The sequence below is a fragment of the Photinus pyralis genome, unplaced genomic scaffold (genome assembly GCF_008802855.1).
Source record: "Photinus pyralis isolate 1611_PpyrPB1 unplaced genomic scaffold, Ppyr1.3 Ppyr1.4_LG3a, whole genome shotgun sequence".
In the NCBI taxonomy this organism is placed as follows: Eukaryota; Metazoa; Arthropoda; class Insecta; order Coleoptera; family Lampyridae; genus Photinus; species Photinus pyralis.
This window is the reverse complement of record NW_022170509.1, coordinates 9,258,622-9,281,187: the sequence shown is the minus strand read 5'-3', so window position 1 is coordinate 9,281,187 and position 22,566 is coordinate 9,258,622. Positions and strand designations below refer to the sequence as shown.

Below are 22,566 nucleotides of genomic sequence, written 5' to 3'. Positions count from 1 at the left end.
ATTAAGTCCTGTTCTAATACCAATTTGACGTGTGCCGGAAGTGCTTATTTTAGTTGAGACACACTGTACACATTCTCAGCAATCGTTAAATTAACCGCTGTGCTGAAAATTTACTATTTTGCTGAAGTGTACAAAAATAATATTAAAAGACAATCACTGGCTTCCCTGAAAACTGTTGTTGTCCTTGATTGACTTAATATAGCACATGGTAGATAGCAGCAATCTGATTATGGAGATTAATAATTAACGACCTTTTAACTTACGTATTCTCCCGAGATTATCCGAGCGTGGCGATAACTTCAAACTTGGTGGATCACAAAGCAATAAGCATTGTATTAATTTGTGTTGTTGCGTTGCTGTGCAGGTAAGAGATATGTCATTTACATGAATATGAATTATTACCTTAAAATTTTGTTACAAATGAATTCTAAAAATACCTAGGTAGCCTCGATCACTGTAGAATTTCAATTACTTTAACAAATTGGGTTTGAAGTGGAACATTTTGTAAATAATCGTTGCCGAATCATATCCTTTGATAATGTGGAAAATTATTGAATACCTTTCCTTGGAATGTTCTCTTCGATTTGCTCTTTCTTAAAAGTATCGTTACACTCTGCAAAACAAACGTTGCTATTATCATATTATGCACCTTGCACTAGTTGCATCCCATATCACAATGTTTAAAATACTCGTATTTATATTCTTCCGTATCTGTTGTTGTAGAACATGATTTTGATTTCGGTGATGCGGAAGAAGTGTATTTTTAGAAATTAAAAAAATTACATTGTGGTAATGTCTCGGTCACCACTTTCTTTATGTGTCACTATCTTCCTTTTTCAAGTATGATTTTGACGTTTTGTGCTGAAATGTTCCAGTACCACTGAAGTATTATTGTATAAATTATACAAGGGTGGAATTAATAGATATTACAAGTTACACTTACACATTACTCATACTTAGCGCGTACTCAGTGGTATTCAAAGATGTACTTAAGGTGACGCATGACATTATTTCTATAGTAACGCGCGAAATTCGGACAGATACTATAAGTTCCACTTAAACTAACCTAAGTGTGCACTGAGTAAAGTGTAAGTCTAACTTAAGTATTGTCTATGAATTCTACCCTCAGATTTCTTACTTCAAGCAAAAGGGGTTGTATTATTTTTTCTTCTGAACTTAAAATTAAAAATTTCTACGGGAAGCTGCAGCTTCAGTAATTAAATTGATTATTCATTTTTCGAGGGCTAGCTTAATATGTCCAAACCTTTCTAGGTGAATTCTTATTGCAAATTTTTCTTGTAATCTGAACCGTAAATACAAAACAAAACTCCTGGGTCCGTGAAGTCAACTTGAAAGTATCTCATAATTTTGTACTCATTTTGTGCTAATTTGTGCTGCTAGTGTAAAATTTTGTGCTCAACAGGTTAATGAGTAATGCAACTTTTTCTTGATGCCACTCCAACTTCACGCTCTAGGGTTAGCATTGATATTTTCAAAATGTTCTTTCACTATAATTTTGTGCTAATTTGTGCTGCTAACTTAAAGTTTTGTGTTAGTCACGTTAATGAGTAATTCAACTTTTCAAATTGTACTCCTACTTATTACTGTAGTGCCAACATCGATATTTTTTTTTATTTTTTGATCGCTTAAACTAGGTGGCTATTGCGATCGCTGTTTTTTGGACATGTCAAAATTTCATCAAATGTCGACATTTTAGATCAGCAACTTTCAAAGAATAAAAATTTTCTCCGTCTGTGTGTACGTACGTAAGTATGTATTGCTGTGATATTTCGTCTGGCAGGACGAAATTTTGGGATTCTTAACTAGAATGGACAAGGGCGGTTTCAATGTAATTAATTTTCATAATTTAAATTTTTGTTTTGTATCGTTCGATAAGTACTTCAACAGAAAGTATTGTTACGAAAAAGAGGTCAAGGTTTGCAGTCGTAATCTCATTTTTGATTTTATTTAACGTAGAGTTCTGAGAATTTTATATCACTTTTACTCTGTTATCATTGTAAACGCGTAATTTAATTGACATGTGGATGTTATTTATCGCCTTTTCATTGTATTTAAAAGATAGAAAATTCTGTTTTTCCTAGAATTTTAAGCTTTGTGTTATCTCTTAATGTCGGTTAAAATTTGATTATAAAAATAATTTCTACCTCTAGTTTAACTTACGTTAGTGGGGAAATTTTCTGTTGGCAACTGCTTATCATTGGCTGTTTGAATTTGTAATTTTGGAAGAAGGGTTTCCACCTTAAATAAAACGGACTGAGAAGAGGAAAGGCTTTTTGCCAGAGTCAACTCAGAACTACGTTTCTTTGTTTTGAAATCAGCGTCTTGTGAGTTAAGAGCAGATCCACATTTTGTTGAAGTTTAAAGTTTGTTTTGGGAGTTTTGAAGTTTTTATCGTCAGTTTGTTGCCAGTCAGGGGGTCAATTTTTGAGATGCGATCGTTTTTTTGCGAATACGCAAAGTTACGTGTACGTAGTTACGAATGTCAAGAAAACAATCAATTTTTGAGTGACAGTTTCTATTATTCGCAACTTTACTTACGATCATCGTAAAGATGCGATTGATAGATTTGACAACACCTGAATTAAAATTGACATTTCGCAAAATTAAATCTAATTTCGTATTTATTCTCATTCCATCTGTTCTATGGTTAAAGAGGTGTATATAATTGTACCTCGTTATTATAATGGACAGTTTAAAAAAGAGAGGTGCAAATGATTCCGAAAAGCAAAAAACTATGCTGGTGGAATATGTGAAAAATAAAGGGTACCGCTCACTAGAGCGAAGCGGCGCGTCGACTGGAGTATAGGTAGGTATAATGAAGAAATCGATGCTTTAATAAAAAACGAAATTGCTTCTTTAACAAACCATTACATCTCTATTGTTGCCTTTGTTGTTTTGTGGAGATTATTGTAACGGCTTTCTGGAGTGTTTGGTTCCACATTATTAAAAGGTGTTAACAACCAAGAGCGAAGGGGATATCCCGAATCTCCTGTAAAGAATAAGTATTTCCCCAAAGTGTAAGGAACTACATTTATTAATAAATGTGTCACACACCCAATACTAATCGATGTAATTGCTGCATAAGACCATTGACATTTGATTGATTCCATAAATAGGAAAACTCAATTCCTCAAAACCTTCCCCTTTGAGGAATTGAGTCGTCTATTTCCTATATGGTTCATCACCCCATTTAGAGAATGGATCAACAACGAGTTTTTTCTGATATAGGTATATCTATATGCATCGTTAGTACCTACTTCCCGGATACCTTGCGTTCACATTTAGAATGTTGAGGCTGCTGTCACATATCTAACAACATTTTTGTAACGTTATCCACTCATCTTCCATTCTTTAAACTTACCGACTGCACATTAATAGAGTGGTAACCATTTCGGTTTATATATAAATATTCAGGATGCTCCGGATCCTCAATTTTCGGAGGAAAAATGGGCACATGCGTGCAGTCTATGCACCCTATAGTTCCCGGAAAACCAAATTACGTAAAAAATCTAAAATCTTGAATGGCCAAAACGTTTATCAATTCTTCTATTTTCGATAAAATTTTTAAAATTGACGATCAACTGGTCACTATACTTTATATTCAAAGCAAAACCTTAGACCATATAGTACATGGACTGCTATTAGCCCTATGCTTTCAATACAAAATGGGTGGTCACGGATAGAGGGCACTGTAGTCGTGGGTATGTGAATCTCAGGGCTAAAGTCGTATGAACACCACTCGGGTCGCGTAAAGAGTAGCTTTTATGGTAACCGTGTAGTACGGGAAGCTTTAAATACTCTTGATTATCTTCTATACGTCCACAAATAAGAACAAGTTTGCTTTTTTGGCATATCTAGGCGGTTAATTAATTGAAGTTTGCTAATTTATAGGTTGATAGTCTCAAATCGTGTCTAATCGGACAATTTCGGACAGACTCGTTTACCCTGAAACGCACATACCCAGGCAATGTCCTTGACCACATTTTAGTTGCAATTAGCAGTCCATGTACTATATGGTCTAAGAGCAAAACGCATTCGAATATCAAATTACGCCAGCTATCTACCGCTCGCAAAAAGCGAAGGATATTTTAAGAGCGCGCAAAGAAACGTGCTGTCAAAATTTGAAACAAACTACTATTCGTATTGTGCCGTATACGTTTCCCATTTGCGAGCGCTCAAAAATTGACCCCCAGGGCAGTTTTTGAGTTGAGTGAAGTTTGTTTATTTCGCTTCGGCGAGTTACCGCAGTAGTTTGGATTTGTGTAGAGGCCAGCAGTGTTGGAAGTTGGTGGAGTTTCCGTTACGGAGTGGCAAGCAGAGTTGCGGCAGGTTTGAGTTGCGGCAGTTTTGGAAGTTTGGACCTTCAGTAAAGTGCGTCACTAAGGTGTGTCGGCGCCGACTTGAGTGTTGTTTTGTGTAAATTTGAATTTTGTTGTTTTTTTTTTGTGTGTAACGTATTGGGATTAGCAGTTTGGACATATACCGAATGTAAGTAAGATTAAGTTTTAATTGTAGTTTTTTTTTGTAATAATTGTTTGTTTTCCTTGTTGTTTTTTTTATTGTGTAACCATTAAAACTGAAATTTGTAATTCTCACATTAATTTCTGTGCTTGTCTTTCGAACGATTTCATTTCCTATAATTTACTGTTTTCTTTGAATACTTGCCCAAGGTCCATTTTATTTAATCAAAATTATTGAGATTGATTTGGAATGTAAGGTATTTGGTCTAACCCACTATCTGAGAAAAGAGTCGAATTCCTCCTCTGTGCTGGGGAGAAGTTTTGTTCCGAGAAATATAAATACAGTTCTTTTCTCCACAATCCAAATAACCTGCCCGTACAGTATAAGCCACATAAGGCGCACTTAACTTACACACAAACGCTGACAGGTTCTCAACACAAAATTGTATGAATAACAAAACTGGTTTGTGATTCGGGTGGTAGGAAGAGCACCTTAACAAAAGGCCTCGCTGTACTACACCGCTTCCATTTCCAATTCAATGAATTTTTTTCCGTAACCGGACAATCTGCGCTAATTTTTCTTTACTAGAGGCATCTATGGTTAAAATTTCAGAGAAATAAATCCCTAAATAAGAAAGTTGATTTTGCGCTGTGTAGTGTGTATACTACATCTAATTTTTACTATATGCGATACTAGAAGTGTCTGTGGTTAAAAATTCAACAAAATATATTAATAAATAAGAAATTTGATATTGCACAGCCTGCGTATGCGCATATTAATCGTCAAGATTTTTCTTGGCTGAAGTATCAGAGCCAGGGGCGGACTGGGTACTTACGGGCCAGGTGGAATTGCATAGGTTACGGGCCATTAAATATGTATGTAAATATGTATGTATTAAGTATGAATGAAGGGGGCGGGGGGGGGGGGGGGAGCTCTGAGGTGCACCACAAAAACATTTTAAAGTACTCCTTTCTCGAAAATCAATTAAGATACAGTTTTTTTAAATTGCAGCTAATAATTAAAAGTAACAAAATATACAATCCACACGAGGTGCGTCGCCTATGATTGTATTTCAGCACTTTCATGCTACGACAAAAAATGATAAATTCATTGTAAAACACTTCAATTAAAACAGAATTTTTTAACAGAAACAGACCAGGTGGCGATACCCCCCCCCCCCCCCGGCTGGGCCAGTCCGCCCCTGATCAGAGCTATAAGCTACCGAATTGACAAAGTATTGGAGTCCTCGGACGATGCGACAGAGAAAGTGACGCTAAAAAATGACGAACTGCGTCTTCAACAAAACAAATACGGCTGAATTTGTGTTTATGAACATTGGCCTCAATTACAATGCAATTTTGTGATAAAATAGTTAGGTACCCAATTTTCCTACATAATTACTCGTAATGAGAAGTATCAGTTGTCGGAACTTAATGAGGCCTGTGAATGCCATATATGTTTGCACAGTTTTAACCTGTTTTAAATTTACTTTTTTTTAAATGTTTTCTTTTTTTTTTAATGGTAGAATCTATTTTATAGCGCATTTTCCCATCGATGCTCAGTGGCGTAACTAGAAAATATTATACCCGTGGCGAAACAGTAAAATGGCGCCCTGCATAAAATTCAATACCTCGCGCGTGGAAAAAAAGAATTAATCGATATCATCTTACAATAAAGAATATATATGTATAGCGCGTTCGCACCTCCAGATGCAGTATGGGCACGAGTATGCTACATAGCTACATCATTACATTCACGCATTGTTTATAAATGAATAAAAATAAACAATGATTAACGTTTAAGGAAAGCCTGAACTGTAGAGTAAGAGTTAATTTTTTCATTCATTCATTTTATCGACTATATTTCGCAAGAAGACGGCGCTCATCTATCACTTCCAGTCGAGAAATTTCATTAATTACCCCTTAAACATTATTTAAGTGAAACTTTTTAGCAACATCCTACAGAATGCATTTTACCCCAGTACTGAAACATGACAGAACATGAAAAATATAAGCCTAACGCTAGCTAACACAACAATTTCAATAGCCATCGCCCCCTACCCTACCCTACCATTTTGCTCACTGGGGACACTTCAAATTAAAAGCACACATAATTACTTATATTATATAGTACATTACTAATTAAAATACATTTTTTTCTTTTTTGGTAGGTACATTATTTACATATCAAACTATGAACTAAATGCATACTTAGATTAGTTAAATGTTACTGCACATATTTTTCTGACGAATGAATTTTCTTTAAAATAGTCTCATTTTTTACAAGCTTTTCCCGAAAGACTTCGCACGAGACACCAAAGTTAGTTTTTACCTGAAACAAGAGTGTTTGTGTAACCATAATTAAATCACACCCACACCCTCACACTTCAAAATTACTGTTTGTATTTACTTTTACGTACTTGTAATAGAGCATTGCAAATCTACTTACCGGTTACCCGTATGTTTGTTTACTAGCTATACTATATACCTAAAGTAATTGAAATTGAAAACTAGCTAGAACTACTACACAACACAACCTTTCCAACTGGTGATCACTGAAAGACTGAAGTAGAAGTACCGTTGTTGACAGCGCATGAGCGCAATCGCCGGAAAAAGTCGTCGAAAGCACTTTGCTTTGCCATGTTGCGTGTTGCCAAGCGTTTTCAATAAACTGGAAATCCGGGGACATTTTTCAACCGGGGGCAAGGTTGCAAATCAAGGGACCGTCCCCGGAAATCCGGGACGTATGGTCACCCTAGTACTGTATGTCCATAAGCACCATACTGCATCTGGAGGTGCGAACGCGCTCTAGTAAATTTACGCCTCTCTAGTTACATAACGTGGAAGAGTTTTTCGAGTCTTATACTAAATTTTTGTTTACATTCTTCAAAAAATATTTATATCGTTTAAGACCATTTAAGTACTTAGGTACTTTCCAAACGTATTTTAATGCCCCAAAAGTATTTGACTACTCTAGATGTATTTAAATACCAAGCATTTAAATACTTTTGAATATTTAAATACTAAGGGCGAGACTAAGGTATAATTTGAAATACTTCCCAGCGCTGATTTCAGTGGAACTTGATGTTAGATACCTATATAGACCATAGAGCATAAAACGTTTACATTTTAATTACTAAAATAAAGGAAAATAGTGGCGTTCATATAAATACATTGCTAGCTTTTCAACCTATTGTAATTGTTGGTATTTTTTATACAAAAATTATAATTTTTGAATTCTGGTGCTGCAACCTTTTGCACACAGTGCAGTGTGTCTTTTTTCTGTCCCTACAGTTCAAATTCTGTGAATGTATATTCATAAGTGCAGAGAGTCTCAGTACTTGGTGCAAGTTTGTGCAACTCTGACATGCATTTGAAGCATGCATCGAAGGATGATCGTAAATCCCTGCAACTACAATGTTGCTGACTAAATTCTGCAATGTGTATATATTTACCTCGAATCGTCAGCCTGTTAAGATTGCGGTCGTCACTATATGCTCTCTTCGATCTGTAGTAATCCTTTACGCATATTATCATTCATTTATTTATCGCAGAGCTGACATTTACATATCCTTCTCCACCAAGTTGAATTTGAATGTTTGAATTACACTGCGGCCATAGGAGAAAGGTAGCAACGAAGTAATAAAATGCATAGATCTAGAACGGACTTACCTCTAATTTTTATTCCAACCAAAATCACTATACGTTGCTCTGAGGAATAATTACGAAGAATAAAATATTATATTATCATCTTAGGATGGAAGACGGACCTTCACATACACCCAAGCAGGATCCACATCTTTGCGAAGAGGCTGCGAAAAAAATGTGCGCTACAATTGTGTCGTTTGAAGTTAAAGACGACGACATCTTCCTAATTGGAAGATCAAGATCCGGTAATATTCCAAGTAGGATGTGACATGATTTGTAACTCGAGAAGTATTTAGGTACTACCTGGGCGCAGGAAATGATTTGGTTGATTGCTAACGATTTGGATTATGAAAATGCTAAGGAATGCACTTATAAGCGGGTTCCATTTCTAGAGTAACTTTCTTTTCTTATTTCGGTAATCGTTGTTGAGATTTAGGTTGTAGGCACAGCGTCTATTTATGCGGCAACTCAAACACCCAAATTAATATGCCAGAGCGATACGAACCCAATTCAATAGAGTACTGTAAAAATCTCAAAAGTCCTCGTATTTTTAAGACTCATTTATCACAAGAGTATTTGCCAAAACAACTATTTAGTAAGGAAAAGAAGGCAAAGGTATTCCTCAAAATGTTAAGCTTGCTTAATTACCTACTTTGCCTTCGCGCAATATTAAAGACGTTTGTTTGTCAGGTTATCACTTCCAAACAAACGTTCTTAATCTTCCTTATAAATCCTTAGAGAGCTACGCTGAGGTTTTTATGTCTGACGCATGTAAGTAATAGCCCACAGCACTAAATAATATTGCTTGTACATTTTTTACTTGCTACATACCCTCTCGTAGCAACTCGATTTTCCTTCGAAGAATTACAATACCGTTTTAGTTCCCAAAGGAGACTATTGGAAAAATGTCCTATACTTTTGGAATCGTCGGGATGAAAATAATATTTTATTCATTAGGTATGAAGATATGAAGAAAGATTTAAAGGATGTCATAAGGAAGGTGACAAAATTTCTTGGTAAATCCATGACCTCGAAACAAGAGGAGGACTTGTTAAAGTGGTTAAGCATTGAGTCTTTCCAAAAGAATACCGCGGTGAACCAAGCTTCGTTTTTTAAAACCGATGAATTTGTGAGGGAAGGAAAAGTTGGAGGACACAAAAAGGAAATGACACCTGAATTGATTTCAAACATTGACAGTTGGAGTGCGGGTTATATTAAATGTTCTGATTATGAGTATGAATTGTGAGTGATTCTGATGTACTCACAGTATACACAAAATAAAGGGACTTAATAAGTATAGGAGGTGTATTGTTTAGTAACCATTTTGTTTTCAATCAAAGGGCCGCTAGCTGTATGTAAATTTTTGTTTTGTGAAACTTGGTACATTCTGGTACTTCTTAATTGATCTGAACAAGAGATAGGTATAATATTGTATAGCCTTCTCAGGGAACCAACCACTTCAGGGAGTACTTTCATTCTTCAGTCCACCTTAGTTTCAATTTGCATTTATATTATAACATTTTCCTTTACACCGTTGAATAAAAATTATACGTTTACAATCTCGTTTACAATAATAAAAATTTTATTTTATTCGTAAGGTACTATAGATCGAAACTCTCACGATGGAAGAAAATAACTATCTCCCTTATTTGTGTGAAAAAACCGCAAGGAGTCTTTGCGCCAAAATCAAACCGTTTGAAGTTAAAAATGACGACATTTTTGTAATTGGAGCGACAAGATCGGGTAAATGCCCAAGCATCAGTTGGTGCATTTTATACTGTTTTTGTAAAAGTTTAGGTACCATGTGGGTGCAGGAAATGGTTTGGTTGATTGCAAATGATTTGGATTATGAGAAAGCTAAAGAGGGGGCGTACTATCGGGTTCCACTTCTGGAGTAACTACTTTAAATCCATAATCAATAATTGCTATAGTACCGATTTACAGATATAGTGTTTATTTGTGCAGCAAACCGGGCTCTCAGTCTTATCATATGCAAGAGCGGTACGAGCCTAATTCAATAGAGTTTTGTAAAAACTTAAAAAGTCCACGCATAATTAAAACGCATTTACCAGAAGAATATCTACCACGGCAACTGTTTGATAAAGAAAAGGAAACTAAGGTATTTTTGGAGTTTTAACATCGCATTAATTATATTACCTTTTAGATTATTTACATTGCACGCAACCCCAAGGATGTCTGCTTGTCAGGATATCATTTTAAAAGAATTGTTATGAAGTGCGAATTTGAATCCCTGGAGAGCTATGCCGAAGTTTTCATGTCGGATTCATGTAAGTATCTATCTAATGAAAGTCTGGATTCACATAGAACTAACTTGTGGGCGTAAATATCAATAGAAAAAAAGACAGAGAAACGAAAGGTATAGAAACTAAGTTTTGCGCTAGGGTCATCTTCTTCAAAACAGAAATTGTCTTGTTGGGTACCTACACTTGCAACGCTTCGATGCAAGATGCTAACGTTTTGACTCTTACTCATCATTACCTCTAAAGCTCTGTACCAAGAAGGCAAATATGAACAAGATACGAAGAATCCCATACGATTTTAGTGGGGGAATTTTTTGACACTCTGTTGGCACGTGGGCATCGATTGGCAAAGGTTTCACATCGCTCTCTCTTCGTTCTCGAATTAGATGAGAAACCGACGGCCAGACGAACGGATAGGACGGACAATACACATAAGGCGAATTTCATTCGAAAAAATCCCCTAAAAACACAACATTGACTATTGTTCAACTTATGCGGTGTAATCTCAGTGGCTCTGCGAAATATCATGGCTTATACAAGGTGTATCTAAATATGATGTACAGGGTGGTTAAAATTCGTGGATCACCATTGGGATTTCCGTAAATTAAAATTGCTTCTTTTTGTGACTAAAATTTGAATTTGAAATATTTGAAAAATCTATGAAAATAACTGAGATATCGCAAAAAAATTGAAATGTCAAATCTCGTTTTCATTTTCCCCAGCTTAAACAGTCGAACGGTTTTCGTTAACCCGCCCTTCTATGGAATTTTTTTTCGGAGAATCTGAATCTGTTATCGGAATTTTAACATTATAGCAACAAAGTAGTGGAGAAACGTCCATGATAGTGCCTACCAGGGACGCATCCTCACGACAGGTGACTAAATCCTGGGAGAGGCGGCGACGCCAGGCATATGTCAAAGTTTCAAGTTTCAAGTTTCAACATTTGCACCCTCCAATTTAAACTGAATTTATGATTAAGAGTAACTCAAAATTCATGGTATCCAATTGTAACCACAATTCCAAATTTCCAATTTTATTCTATTTTAATGTCGGTCATGAATATCACTCACAGCACCCTCCTATAGTAGTCCAAGTTTACATTAAGTGTTATCAGTTTCTATAATAGCTTGCAATATTACTTTATAGCCACTACGTATGTATACAATGGTGCTAAAAGTGCTAAAAAGGTATGTGCACAGTTACATTATAAACACAAGAATCACAAAGAAAACCACAACTCATAAAAGACATATTCTAAAAGTTTTCTTATAACCCTAGATAACTTTGCAAGACGTTACTGTGTTACTACGGTCAACCGTCTAACACCATATACTTGATCGTCCATTGCTAACAAACTCACAATTTTCGATAATAAAACTTTCCTATTGCGCATATGGTCTAAAACCAGAAATAAGTCTTATTTAAAATAAACAAAGATTATGTTTTAGTTCCCAAAGGAGATTATTGGAAGAATGTGCTGTACTTTTGGAACCGTCGCCACGAGGATAATATTTTGTTTATTACGTACGAAGAAATGAAGAAAGATTTGAGGGCGGTTATGCGGAAAGTGGCCGAATTTCTTGGCAAAGTTTTGACGATCGAACAGGAGGAGGAGTTGCAAAGATACCTGGACTTTGGGTCGTTCAAAAACAACAATGCCCTCAATCAAATTGACTTTTTTAATGCAGATGCATATTTAAGACGAGGGGTAGTTGGAGGATACAAAACGGAAATGTCCAATGAATTGATCGATAAGTTTGATAGTTGGAGCAAGGAATGTCTTAAACATTCTGATTATAAATTATAACGGTTTTTGTCAATGAAACCGATCTTGTATAGTTTCTAGTATTTGGTGTCCTTTGGATCTTTTAATCTAAGTTGTGTATGGGTGATTTAAAATTATACGGAAATATGATTTTTTATTGCTCGACCAAAAGCTACACAGTCTGCGACAACAAATGGAATATTCTAATGGCTGATGGAAGCTTTTCTGCTAGGTGGCGATTAAACAAAAATTAAGTCAGTGAAAACCTCTCCATTGTTAAACCTGTCAAATGAATTTTATATTTTTATCTGTGGAAAATTTGCCAATATCCCACCTATGGAAAAATGAGAGCTTTTCTTTATTTTTAATTTTCAGATTTTAAGTACCTTGAAATAATATTGCAGTATTTCCACTTATATAATTACAGTAACATTTGTAGGTACTGTTAAACATTTTTAATTAAAAATGCCTTTAAAAATGAATTTGGAACGTCTATATTTAGTCCTGCGGTACATGTTAATATTGCCGGTTACGTTTTCAACCGCGAATTTAAAATGAACCTTATTGAAAGTAATGATGTTACCACTCTCTCACTTCCACATTGAGTAAGTTTGTATATTGCGTAAGTGAAGTTGACAAAACAATTTCAAACGCATTATATTAATCTGGGAAGCGTTACGGCCGATTTATGTAGCCTTTATCGAATCTGTATGTTTCCTAATGCACCTGTGCGTGTACGTTCTAGGTGTTTCCATCTTTAAATGCGCAGGATCGACAGGATATTCGCGGCACGCTGAAAAAGCTTCCTCAGTCAGTGGCATGTACGATAAGGAAACGTAATTTGGCGGGTTTTGGATTATATTTCGAGCGTTTACAACGCATAAACTATTGTTGCGTGTGATTAGAAACTACCAGTTTTCTCTAGTCGGTATGTCTCCTACTTATTTATTTTTGTGTTTGCTCTGATCAGTATAATATTTTGTACTTTTTAATAGCACTATAAATTATAACGGTTTTTTTGGAAATTGCGGGTATTATACTAGATGGTCGCAAAAGCTATAAACCATAGTAAAAACAAGCATTACTAAAACGCTAGGGGAGCGTTTGATTGATAAGCTTTCAGAGTGTAGATCAAATCTATTTTAATCTACAAAATAAACACGAGTTTTGTAGGCGGTTACTAAATTAACTTGACTCAATATCGATTACTTAAGTGATTTAAAAATTTTTCTTTTTAACAACTTCGTGACGTTTTCATTCTATTATCAAACATTTGAATGTCTACAAACTTTCAAAATGGTAACGTTATCCAGTTATCCGTTTCGTTTGCATATGCTCATATCATGAAGTATAATGAAATTATGTTGTCAGGCTGACAATTAAATTTTAGGTAATTATCTAATAAATGGCACGGAACATGCGGAGCGTTTTCTCTAGGCTACGTAATTAACTTGGGTCTGAAAATTTAATAAATGATATGCCAACATTTCTTAGCACATAATTTCTAGTTATATTAACCTTTTCTTTCCTACCATAAAGCGGGGAAAGTAGACAATGAAGAATTAGGTGTCGAATTCAAAGGATAAACTATGTCTAGAGTACCATCACTTTCATTACTACAAGGGGACATTATTCTGTTATCTATCTAGATCTAAAAGAAAAGTAATTTAAGGTAAAACAAAATTTATGTTTCTACATACGCACCTTCATATTTTACACATTTAGCCCACCGTTTATGCAGTAAGCAGAAAAAAAATAGGTACTAACAACTACGTTACAATCAGAAGTAAATCTTTGTCTTCTTCGTAAGTGTTTTTCTAACGTGGCGAAAAGTAGCCGCAGGGTGCTAAGTCCGGACCATAAGCGGATGTTTTAATTCTTGGTAAGTAGTCACATTCATCGATAACTAGTGGAACCTTTTGGGCCTTGTGAACCCCGCAATTGTTGTGTAGCAGTTTGTTGCCATCGGCATTATGCTGAGGTATTTCCTCTCGAATGGCACAGCTTTAGGGTTTTTCATGGTCTCTTCCTATTGTCGTTAATTGTAGTTCCCTTTATCATACACTAAATCTACAGAATCCCCTTACTATCTAAAACTGTTGCCTTCGCTATGTGCACTAACCATGGCAATGGCAATAGCCGAAACCTTATTTATTTGATCAGTTCAATTATTTGTATTTTCTCTGTGCTCTTGCTTGCGTCAAAAGACCTATCGGATTCATTTGGTATGGATTTTCGAACCTCATCGAAATTGTTTCGAATGGATAATATGATGGAGTATTTGTAACACTAGAGGGGTGATTTGTTGGGGACTATTAATAAATGGGACTTTGAAATTCTGGGGAGTAGATAAGCTTTATTGAAACATAATAATAAACTGTAGGTAGGTACATGAGATATTAAATGCCAAATAGTGTTATATTTAAAGCAGAAACACAAGTAAATACTGAAGCTAATAAGAAGTTCACTTACTCTTGCTCTACAACTACTCACTCAAAATTATTTCTTAACATTTTCACAGGCCACGACCTCTCCCATTCAGTGTTCAGTAGTCCATTCATTGAATATATTGATAGAGTGCATGGAATATGCGAGACCTTTTTTCTTCAACGCTTTGTTATAGGTGTAGTTAGTAGCACAGATTTAAATATACTACTACCAGGCAAAAGGACAACATAAGGCTACCTTTTGTAGACTAACAAACACTCGAAATGGTTTGACTTATCAGTCACAGGTATTGTATAATTGTATTCTCGCACATATAAAAATACTTTCTTTAAAATTATTTAAAACTTCTATCAAAAACGTACTTATAGAAAATGCGTTCTATTTATTTGACGAGTTTATAAGTCACTGTCGCAGAATTTAGTAAGGAATATGCATGTCTCTTTGTTGTAGTGGTATGTACTTTTTATATGCCTTTGTGTCTGTTAATTACATATGTATGAGAGTTGACTAGAGTGTAAGTGTACCCACACAATAACTCAATAAATATATTATTATTATTATTATTACTAAATAGTGTAATTATTTAAATCTGTGTTAGTAGGTACAACTTACTCAAAGTCCCCGCTCCTGGGAGGGGGGGGGGGCTAAGGATGGGAGGGGGAGTCTAGGTGCCATTTTTGGGCTTTTTAATTATAACTTGTGGACTGTAGAAAATATTGTTTTACATTACATTTTACAATAAAAGGTAATTAAATTTCATATAAAATTATTTCCATACATATTTGGATGTTTGCATCTCCCAATTTCAACCTTAGTTGTTCTTAAAGGTCGATCCTTTTGACACTGCCGTCGCCTGTATAGCAATGCCATCCATACTTATTTGTGCAGAATCCGAGGCAGAATCTGTATAAAATAGGTATTTAGTTCAGTCAAGATGTAGGTGTAGAATACATTAAATATTTATGACAAACTGCAGAACTTTGTTAGGAGTAGTAAGTAGTTAAACATACTAAAAGCCTCCGCCCCTGGGGGGAGAGTTAAAATTATTTCCATACATTATTTTTACCTAACTATTTTTTCCAAAATTTGTACACCTTGCGTTTCCTTTGGAAACTTTTTCTAATTTACCTTTAACCTCGTCTTCAGCCAATCAAAAGTTATGGAATTTCAAACATATACGCTCCATTTCGATATTTCTGTAGAAATGAGCATATTGAAGATATATTATGAACATTTTAACAATAGAAATAAGATGGACATAACACTTTTTTTATAATTATAACTTTTTTAATATATAATTATGAATTGTATAATGAAATCACATACCTACTTCATTGGTGCGGATGCTCTTGCAATTCGAACATGCGACAAAGCAGTTTATCGATGCTTTTCTACACTTTCTGCCACTATTGCATCCTTTTGTACATCGACAACAAATCATTTTTAATATTTCATCAGGGGCAGCATCTAACAGAGTTTCGGGACTAGTTCAACATCAGTTCAACGCCCCACCATTAGGTTCGCACCCTAACCAGAGCTGCACTTGGTGGTACGTTCGGAATGCATGCTCCTTCAATTGGAGGGAGAGTTGAGAGATCAGGCTTCATGTCTACAGTTGTAACTCAGTGAGGGATTTTTCTGTGGTTGCAGCGCCATACCATGAGAGAGCACTCCTGATTCCAACTGTCTCAATGGAATCTGGAGAAGAATAACCGCTGGTAAATATCTTAGCTGCACGCGGTACTATCATTCTGGACTTCAGGTATATTTTGACATAGGCGTTATTCTCCATTTTCAACTCCTGTTGCAGCTGTTGTGAGGAATAAACAATAGTACTCACCTTTCCTCTTCCAGGTTTTACCAACAGAAAGTCGCAATCAGTTGGAGTTTTGGCTACCAAGAGAACAGCCAAATCCACAGCTACAGACGAACTTTGTGATCTGTTGATAGCATCACATGAAGCTTGGAAGGCCTTTATCTCATTTTTTTGCAGCTGCATCATCAGCAGATGTATCAGGTGACTCTATTATGAAAGTGGGAAAGAAAGAGCCTTTGTGCTTCCTTATGTGTCGGTATACCCATCAAATACCACTGTACAACCTCTCCCATTATAATGCGTCTTCAGAAATTTAACGTAGGTAACCATCACAAATTGTTGACACAGTTGTCTGCCAAATAACTATGGAGTAGGAATCTTCCATGAAGAACAAATTCAAATGTACTCAAGTCAAAGACCTTATCAACTTCCTTAAACAGTTTCTATAGTACTGTCTTTCTGCACTTCTTCATTCCTTCATTCAACAAAAGTTATACTCATTTGAAGATTGGGCCTTCGGTTTACAGTGTCCCCCGTCTACTAGAGAGTGATCTAATTTCGCATGTAGTTAATTGAAAATGTTGCAAATACCAAAAAAATAATATTTTTTATGATAGAAAGTGCACTAAAAAACATTTTGTTTTTTAACACTCCGTTCTGCAGGTACGAGGTTATAAACGGCCTCCCAAGGGAGTAAGAAAAATAATTTCGTTCGTCGGGGCCTTACATCAGTCATCGGACTATCATGGAGTACACATTCTGCAAATGCTACCCAGTAGCGTAGTGTAGCATTCAAAGATGGAAGATGTATTTATAAAAGAGCGGAATCGCCACATTACGACACCTCTTGTTTTAAACATAAAACTGATCAATGATAATAACAATAGCTTTATTTAGTTTACCCTCAGAATAATACAACAATAAAATGAGCAGCAAACCGATTTTTTTTAAAAATTGGGTTTGAGTGCCTCGACAACCATTGGCCATTGGCACATGTTATGAGTAACACAAGGTTTTAGGTCAAGGACTGTTTAAGTGTTGAATTAGGCGTTTCTGCCATTTTATATTTACATAGATCGGTATTGAAGAAGGGAAGATTTCTGGTCCATGGGGGTGTAACTGTTTCTTGAACTATTGTTTTTGATAAGTCAATGTCTCCTTGAAAATCCTGTACAAGTTTCGAGATTAGAAACAAAAATTTAAACCGAACATACTAAAGATAACTTGAGCCAAAGTTCAGGCACAGGCCATAATTCTAATAATTCTAATTACCTGGTATTGTGTATCTTATTATAGAAGCTGTGGACTCGCCTTAAATGAGGGAAAAAGATGACGCTACTTCAGTTGGTTAAAGAGATACTAGTCGCTAGTGTCGCAATTTATTTAAATTAGTACGAATCTTGTCCCCCTTTCAGTGATTCCCACTGGTATGCTTTTGGGGATAACCCTTCGAATAACTCGTGAATATAGGTGAAAGGTAGACCATCTTGTAATAAACCTCTGCACAGAGTTGATTTCGTCTTGCTGAAAAGGTCTGGAGCTTGAGTGGCAACGCTAATGGGATGGATAAAAGGGAAATCTTCCACGAGTATAATTTTACAGATAATTTGTGAATAGTGGACTGTAGTAGCGCAACTGTGTCAACGGTTAATATCTTCCCCCACCAGTGTTTTACTAGTTGAGCCCATTCAGTCAAGATTAACAGTTTTAGTTTTAAAGTTATTTCAATCTTTTCTTTATTAAAAATTACTTAGGTAGGTACCTTGGATGTGGTCGACACCATGGCCTATTCGAGCGAATAGGGTTACTCAACGGTATAATCATATAATTATAGCGCTACCTAAAATCGCGTCATGAGCTCATTATACATTCTCGCAGTGTAGGAGTATATCCGGATATCAGGAGTTTTACATAACAATAACTCAACAATAGCAATAGCAATAGTTTGCACTAAATCCTTTTTTCGTGATTCAATAGTTGAGCAATTAAATCCAATTGGAACACTCATCTACTATTTTCATTTATTTAGCAATAAAATATACAAAGAATTCAAATAATCAGTAAACGCCAAAGAACGGCATTTATATACACGCTCCTAATAAGCTGTTTTAATCTATAAAGCTTTTCTCTTGCATCCGGAAGAAACAATGCAAATGTAAAATCTCTTCATTCTTCACAAAAGCCTTGAGCGAAGATAAGAAACTGCAACTAAATCTGTGGTTATATCACGGAGGCCATCTTTATACCATCAAGGTTTAACAATGGAAATTATTTACAATGCTATACTGGGAAGCAACTTCTAGATTCTTCCCAAAAGTTTTTGAGAATTTGATTGTCGGACACTGCTTCGCAATAACCAGAGACTTGTTATAACTAGACCGCGCGTAACGTAGATTTTACTATAAACGCCTGTTGTCAAGATAGGATAGGCAACCAACTGTTCATCGCGGGGCAGACGTACGTTCTGCAGCTTGCTTTAGCCATGTTTATTCTAAATTTTAGTAGCAAAAAAAGATAACATATAGCTGTTAACTGTTTTAATCGAATTTACTGGTATTTTATTTGAACTAAATTGGTATATAACTGCCTTACTCTAGTCCTAATTTGATTTATATGTGTATTTTGGTGGTGAACACGTATGGGAAAATATACTCTTAAAACTAAAGATGTAAGTAGTAAGATATGATTATTTAGCGGATTTTGATTCAATATATGCCTATCCAAAAACCCAAATGGGCTGTAGCTGTTATTTATTTTTCTTAGACTGCTGATAACCATTTTGTTTACAACGCGTTGTGGTGTGGATTAAATGAAAAACCTAAACACACTTTCAGCAATTTGGCAAATTTTTAATGCATCGCTTGATACGAGCAACAATCCTCCACGATTTTTTCTAGTTAAAAGCTTTGAATGGCTCTCTGATGCGAATATCGCATCTGCACATATGGAACATTTAACAGACTTGGCTATTTTTCTTGTAACAAAACCTGAAATATACTTAGTACCAGTAAGTACTTAGTTACGTCTATACCTAATAGGCAAATAGGTATTGCCGTTGTCTTGCTGGTAAAGGATGTGGAATAATAGTTCTACGGTATTTTAAGTGGATGGGAAAGTCGAAAACGCTCGGTATTGCATTATTGTTTAACACCTTCGTAGGTACCTTTCTAAAATCGGCTTCATTCCCCGCAAATGCACTATGGTGAGAGTAAATTTTTCTCTTCGAATGGCTCTGATCCATTGGCCCTTTAAACTTTTATCCGTTGAAAATCAGCATATTGTTTCAAAATTTATCGACAGAGTACATGTTGATAGGCACAAGCTAACCTAAGTTTATTGGTTTATTCTCAACAGAAATTTATCTGTTCACTATTTCGAGCTAATCACGAGAATGATTAATGAACGGAACATCTAAAATAACAGCTTATTTCATTATATTGCATATCATCTCAGCGATTTTTGCCCCGCGGTGCATTGTGTGTTGCATACTGTGTCGACAACACCTTAGATACGTTAGGCGCAGTCTAGTTATAGCAAGTCTCTGGCAATAACACATTGTGTTTTCAGCTAAGATAAGTGGACGCATTTTCCCGTACAGCTTTGAAAAGACCAATTCGGTGATGTGTGAGTGTATATTACGTCCTTCATAACATTTCGAAATGAATCTGTAATCCAATGGCATATTGACTGTAGTAAACGTTTGAGTAATCTTTATCAATCAGTTAAATTCCTTTGTTTAATGGAACAGCCAACATAATTGGAATGTGTTGTTTACAACGTAGGGCAATTGATTAGAACTTACTACACTGTAATCGGTATTTCATTCTGCAGCCGAAAAGTGAAGAAGTCTCAACAGTAATACACCCTCTTATAAAAAGTTTTGATATGGGAAGTCAAGTGACGGCAGACAATAGTATATTGGAAGACAAGTGTTACAATGTGACCTATTGTAATACGACTATCTTGTGGCACGAGTGGCGTAGCGAAGCGGAGCCACGAGTGTCCACAAGATAGGGAGTATTACAATAAAGCATTGTAACACGTGTTTTTCATACTATTTTTTCTATTTCGGGGCTTTAATTTAATTAAAAAGTAATTATCAAAAACTACAGGAAACTTTAGAATTAATATGTCTTAAGTTGGCAACACCATTTACGTTGACAAATTTTAAGTTGGTAGCGTAGATAAACACAACACTGACATTTGGAAACTTTAAATTCCGTGAATGTGCAATTTTTTACTCGTAGTAAATTTATTTATGGTGGATGTGTAAACTGCTGATTTGGAATGTATTAAGTTCTTCGTGTACCAAAAATCAAGGAAAACACATAAATTTTACGTACGTAATTTGATTTCACATCTGATGATTTGACGTTGACGTCTTGGCGAACTGCCAACTTAGAGATGAAAAGTTACCAAAAACAATGTTACAATGGAACTCATTGAAACACTGTTTTTGCCGAAAACAGTTGCACAAAATTCTCATTGTAACACCGAAATAGAAAAATTATTTTTTCGTGTAGTTAATAGAAAAGTGACGCATTGTTAAATCAAAAATCGTGAAGAAAAGTGAGACTTTTCTTGTTAGCAACACTTTTCTTCACGATTTCAGTTAGCAACACTTTTTTTCATTCGTTTTGTTTATTATTGTAAATCATAAATGAACAATTTGTTAAGTTATTAAATATTAGGTACACCAGAAGATGAGGAAAGCGACCGCAACGTTTATAAAATATAAATAGTCTACATCATCCACTTTTAGTAACCTTAATTCTTCCGCCCGACAGCCTCAGTGCAATAAACAGAAACTTGTCATCAGGAGACTACGTTATCCATCGATAGAACTCTCGATTTTTTTGCCACATAACCGTCATTTTGACGTTGCAGGTAAGCCAGTCCCAGTAATTTTTTATTAACAGAAAAATCCACATTTTCATTTATTTGTACTTCTCAGCATCGAGTATAGTGACCATAGTGTAGATGAAGCTTTTTAAGAGTTTTTGCCTAAGAATAGTTAAAAATCAGTGCTAATAAATATTATAAATACGAGTAATACAAACCTTTCCAATAAAGTACGCAATTAGAATATCTTCATTTGCTCCTTGCACATTTTTTATATTTCTCCAGTCACAGAATTGTAGGCAACATTTCTCGTACTTTACTTTGAACTTTTTAGGTAATAAACTTGACTCTGCTTCTAATACCAATTGTAAAATTTCTTCATTATTTCCGTTTGATTGACTCATTTTAAATGAGCGTTATTCACAAATTATTTACTTGTTCGTATGTTTTGTTACCATATCAACAAATGCTCAACATACTTTGATATTATAATAAATTATTCTTCGACATCAAAACAAAACGTTACAATTAGAGTCATTTTTGTCAACTACACGAAAAAATAGCATGATCTACACGTAAGAAAAGTGAATTTCTATGCTCGTGCAAATTTGATCCACTCGTGAGCTGCGCTCACTCGTGAATTCAAACATTTACACTCACTAGAAAACTAACACTTTTCTAAACTTGTAGATCAATGTACTATTATGCAGTTTCGAAGTTAGTTCGGAAAAGTAGATTTTCTTGTAAAACATCACAACTTCCTGAAACATTTAATAGTTTGTAGTGGACATCATCTTTTCGGTAGGATTACTCGCGTCATCGAGCTTCCCACTTACTATTCCATTAAGGGATATTCGAGTGAACCATACAAGATCGTGGTTATAATCTATTAAAGTTGCATGCTTACATCATGCTTATACCGGACTTTTGAATCGGAAAAAGGACAAGCGGAAAAGGTGTAGGTGGTTATTGAAATATCTAAATTTGTTAGTCGCAAGTACAGCCTCAGATTGCGGCGAATAAAAAGGATGTATAAGTAAATATTGGCGCTTTAGGATGATAATTATGTTTACAGACAAATAGTAGGATTCTTACCTTATATTACATGTAAGTAAATACTGAGGGGAATTTGCTGTTTATGGTTGCTATTCTACTACATTATTCCTCTGAGTCATTAGTAGAATAAAACGCACTCTCAACGAGGGAAACCGGAACGAACGCGCTATTATTTTCTATAAACACGACCAAATCTTTTGAATGTGAGTGATTATCTCTTTGTTTGGAAGCTTGTCGCCTAAAAGAACG

At 35.4% G+C, this 22,566-nt stretch overlaps 2 protein-coding genes across 2 annotated transcripts in view; both read left to right on the top strand.

Annotated features, from left to right (window-relative positions):
• The first annotated feature begins 264 nt into the window (after nucleotides 1–264).
• LOC116165752 (sulfotransferase 1 family member D1-like) lies at nucleotides 265–12,312 on the top strand. The gene is made up of 9 exons (XM_031480417.1): nucleotides 265–364; nucleotides 8,238–8,374; nucleotides 8,426–8,522; nucleotides 8,573–8,819; nucleotides 9,737–9,872; nucleotides 9,927–10,023; nucleotides 10,074–10,248; nucleotides 10,294–10,417; nucleotides 11,839–12,312. Exons 2-9 carry the CDS (start codon nucleotides 8,239–8,241, stop codon nucleotides 12,195–12,197), a joined length of 1,371 nt encoding a protein of 456 aa, XP_031336277.1. The 5' UTR covers nucleotides 265–364; nucleotide 8,238; the 3' UTR covers nucleotides 12,198–12,312.
• Nucleotides 12,313–12,447: 135 nt separating this feature from the next.
• LOC116165684 (toll-like receptor 4) overlaps nucleotides 12,448–22,566 on the top strand; it is a 104,823-nt gene continuing 94,704 nt past the window's right edge. Inside the window, exons 1-2 of the mRNA XM_031480336.1 lie at nucleotides 12,448–12,760; nucleotides 12,901–13,083. The gene's annotated coding sequence lies outside the window, so the exon portion shown is untranslated. The remainder of the gene's footprint in view (nucleotides 12,761–12,900; nucleotides 13,084–22,566) is intronic.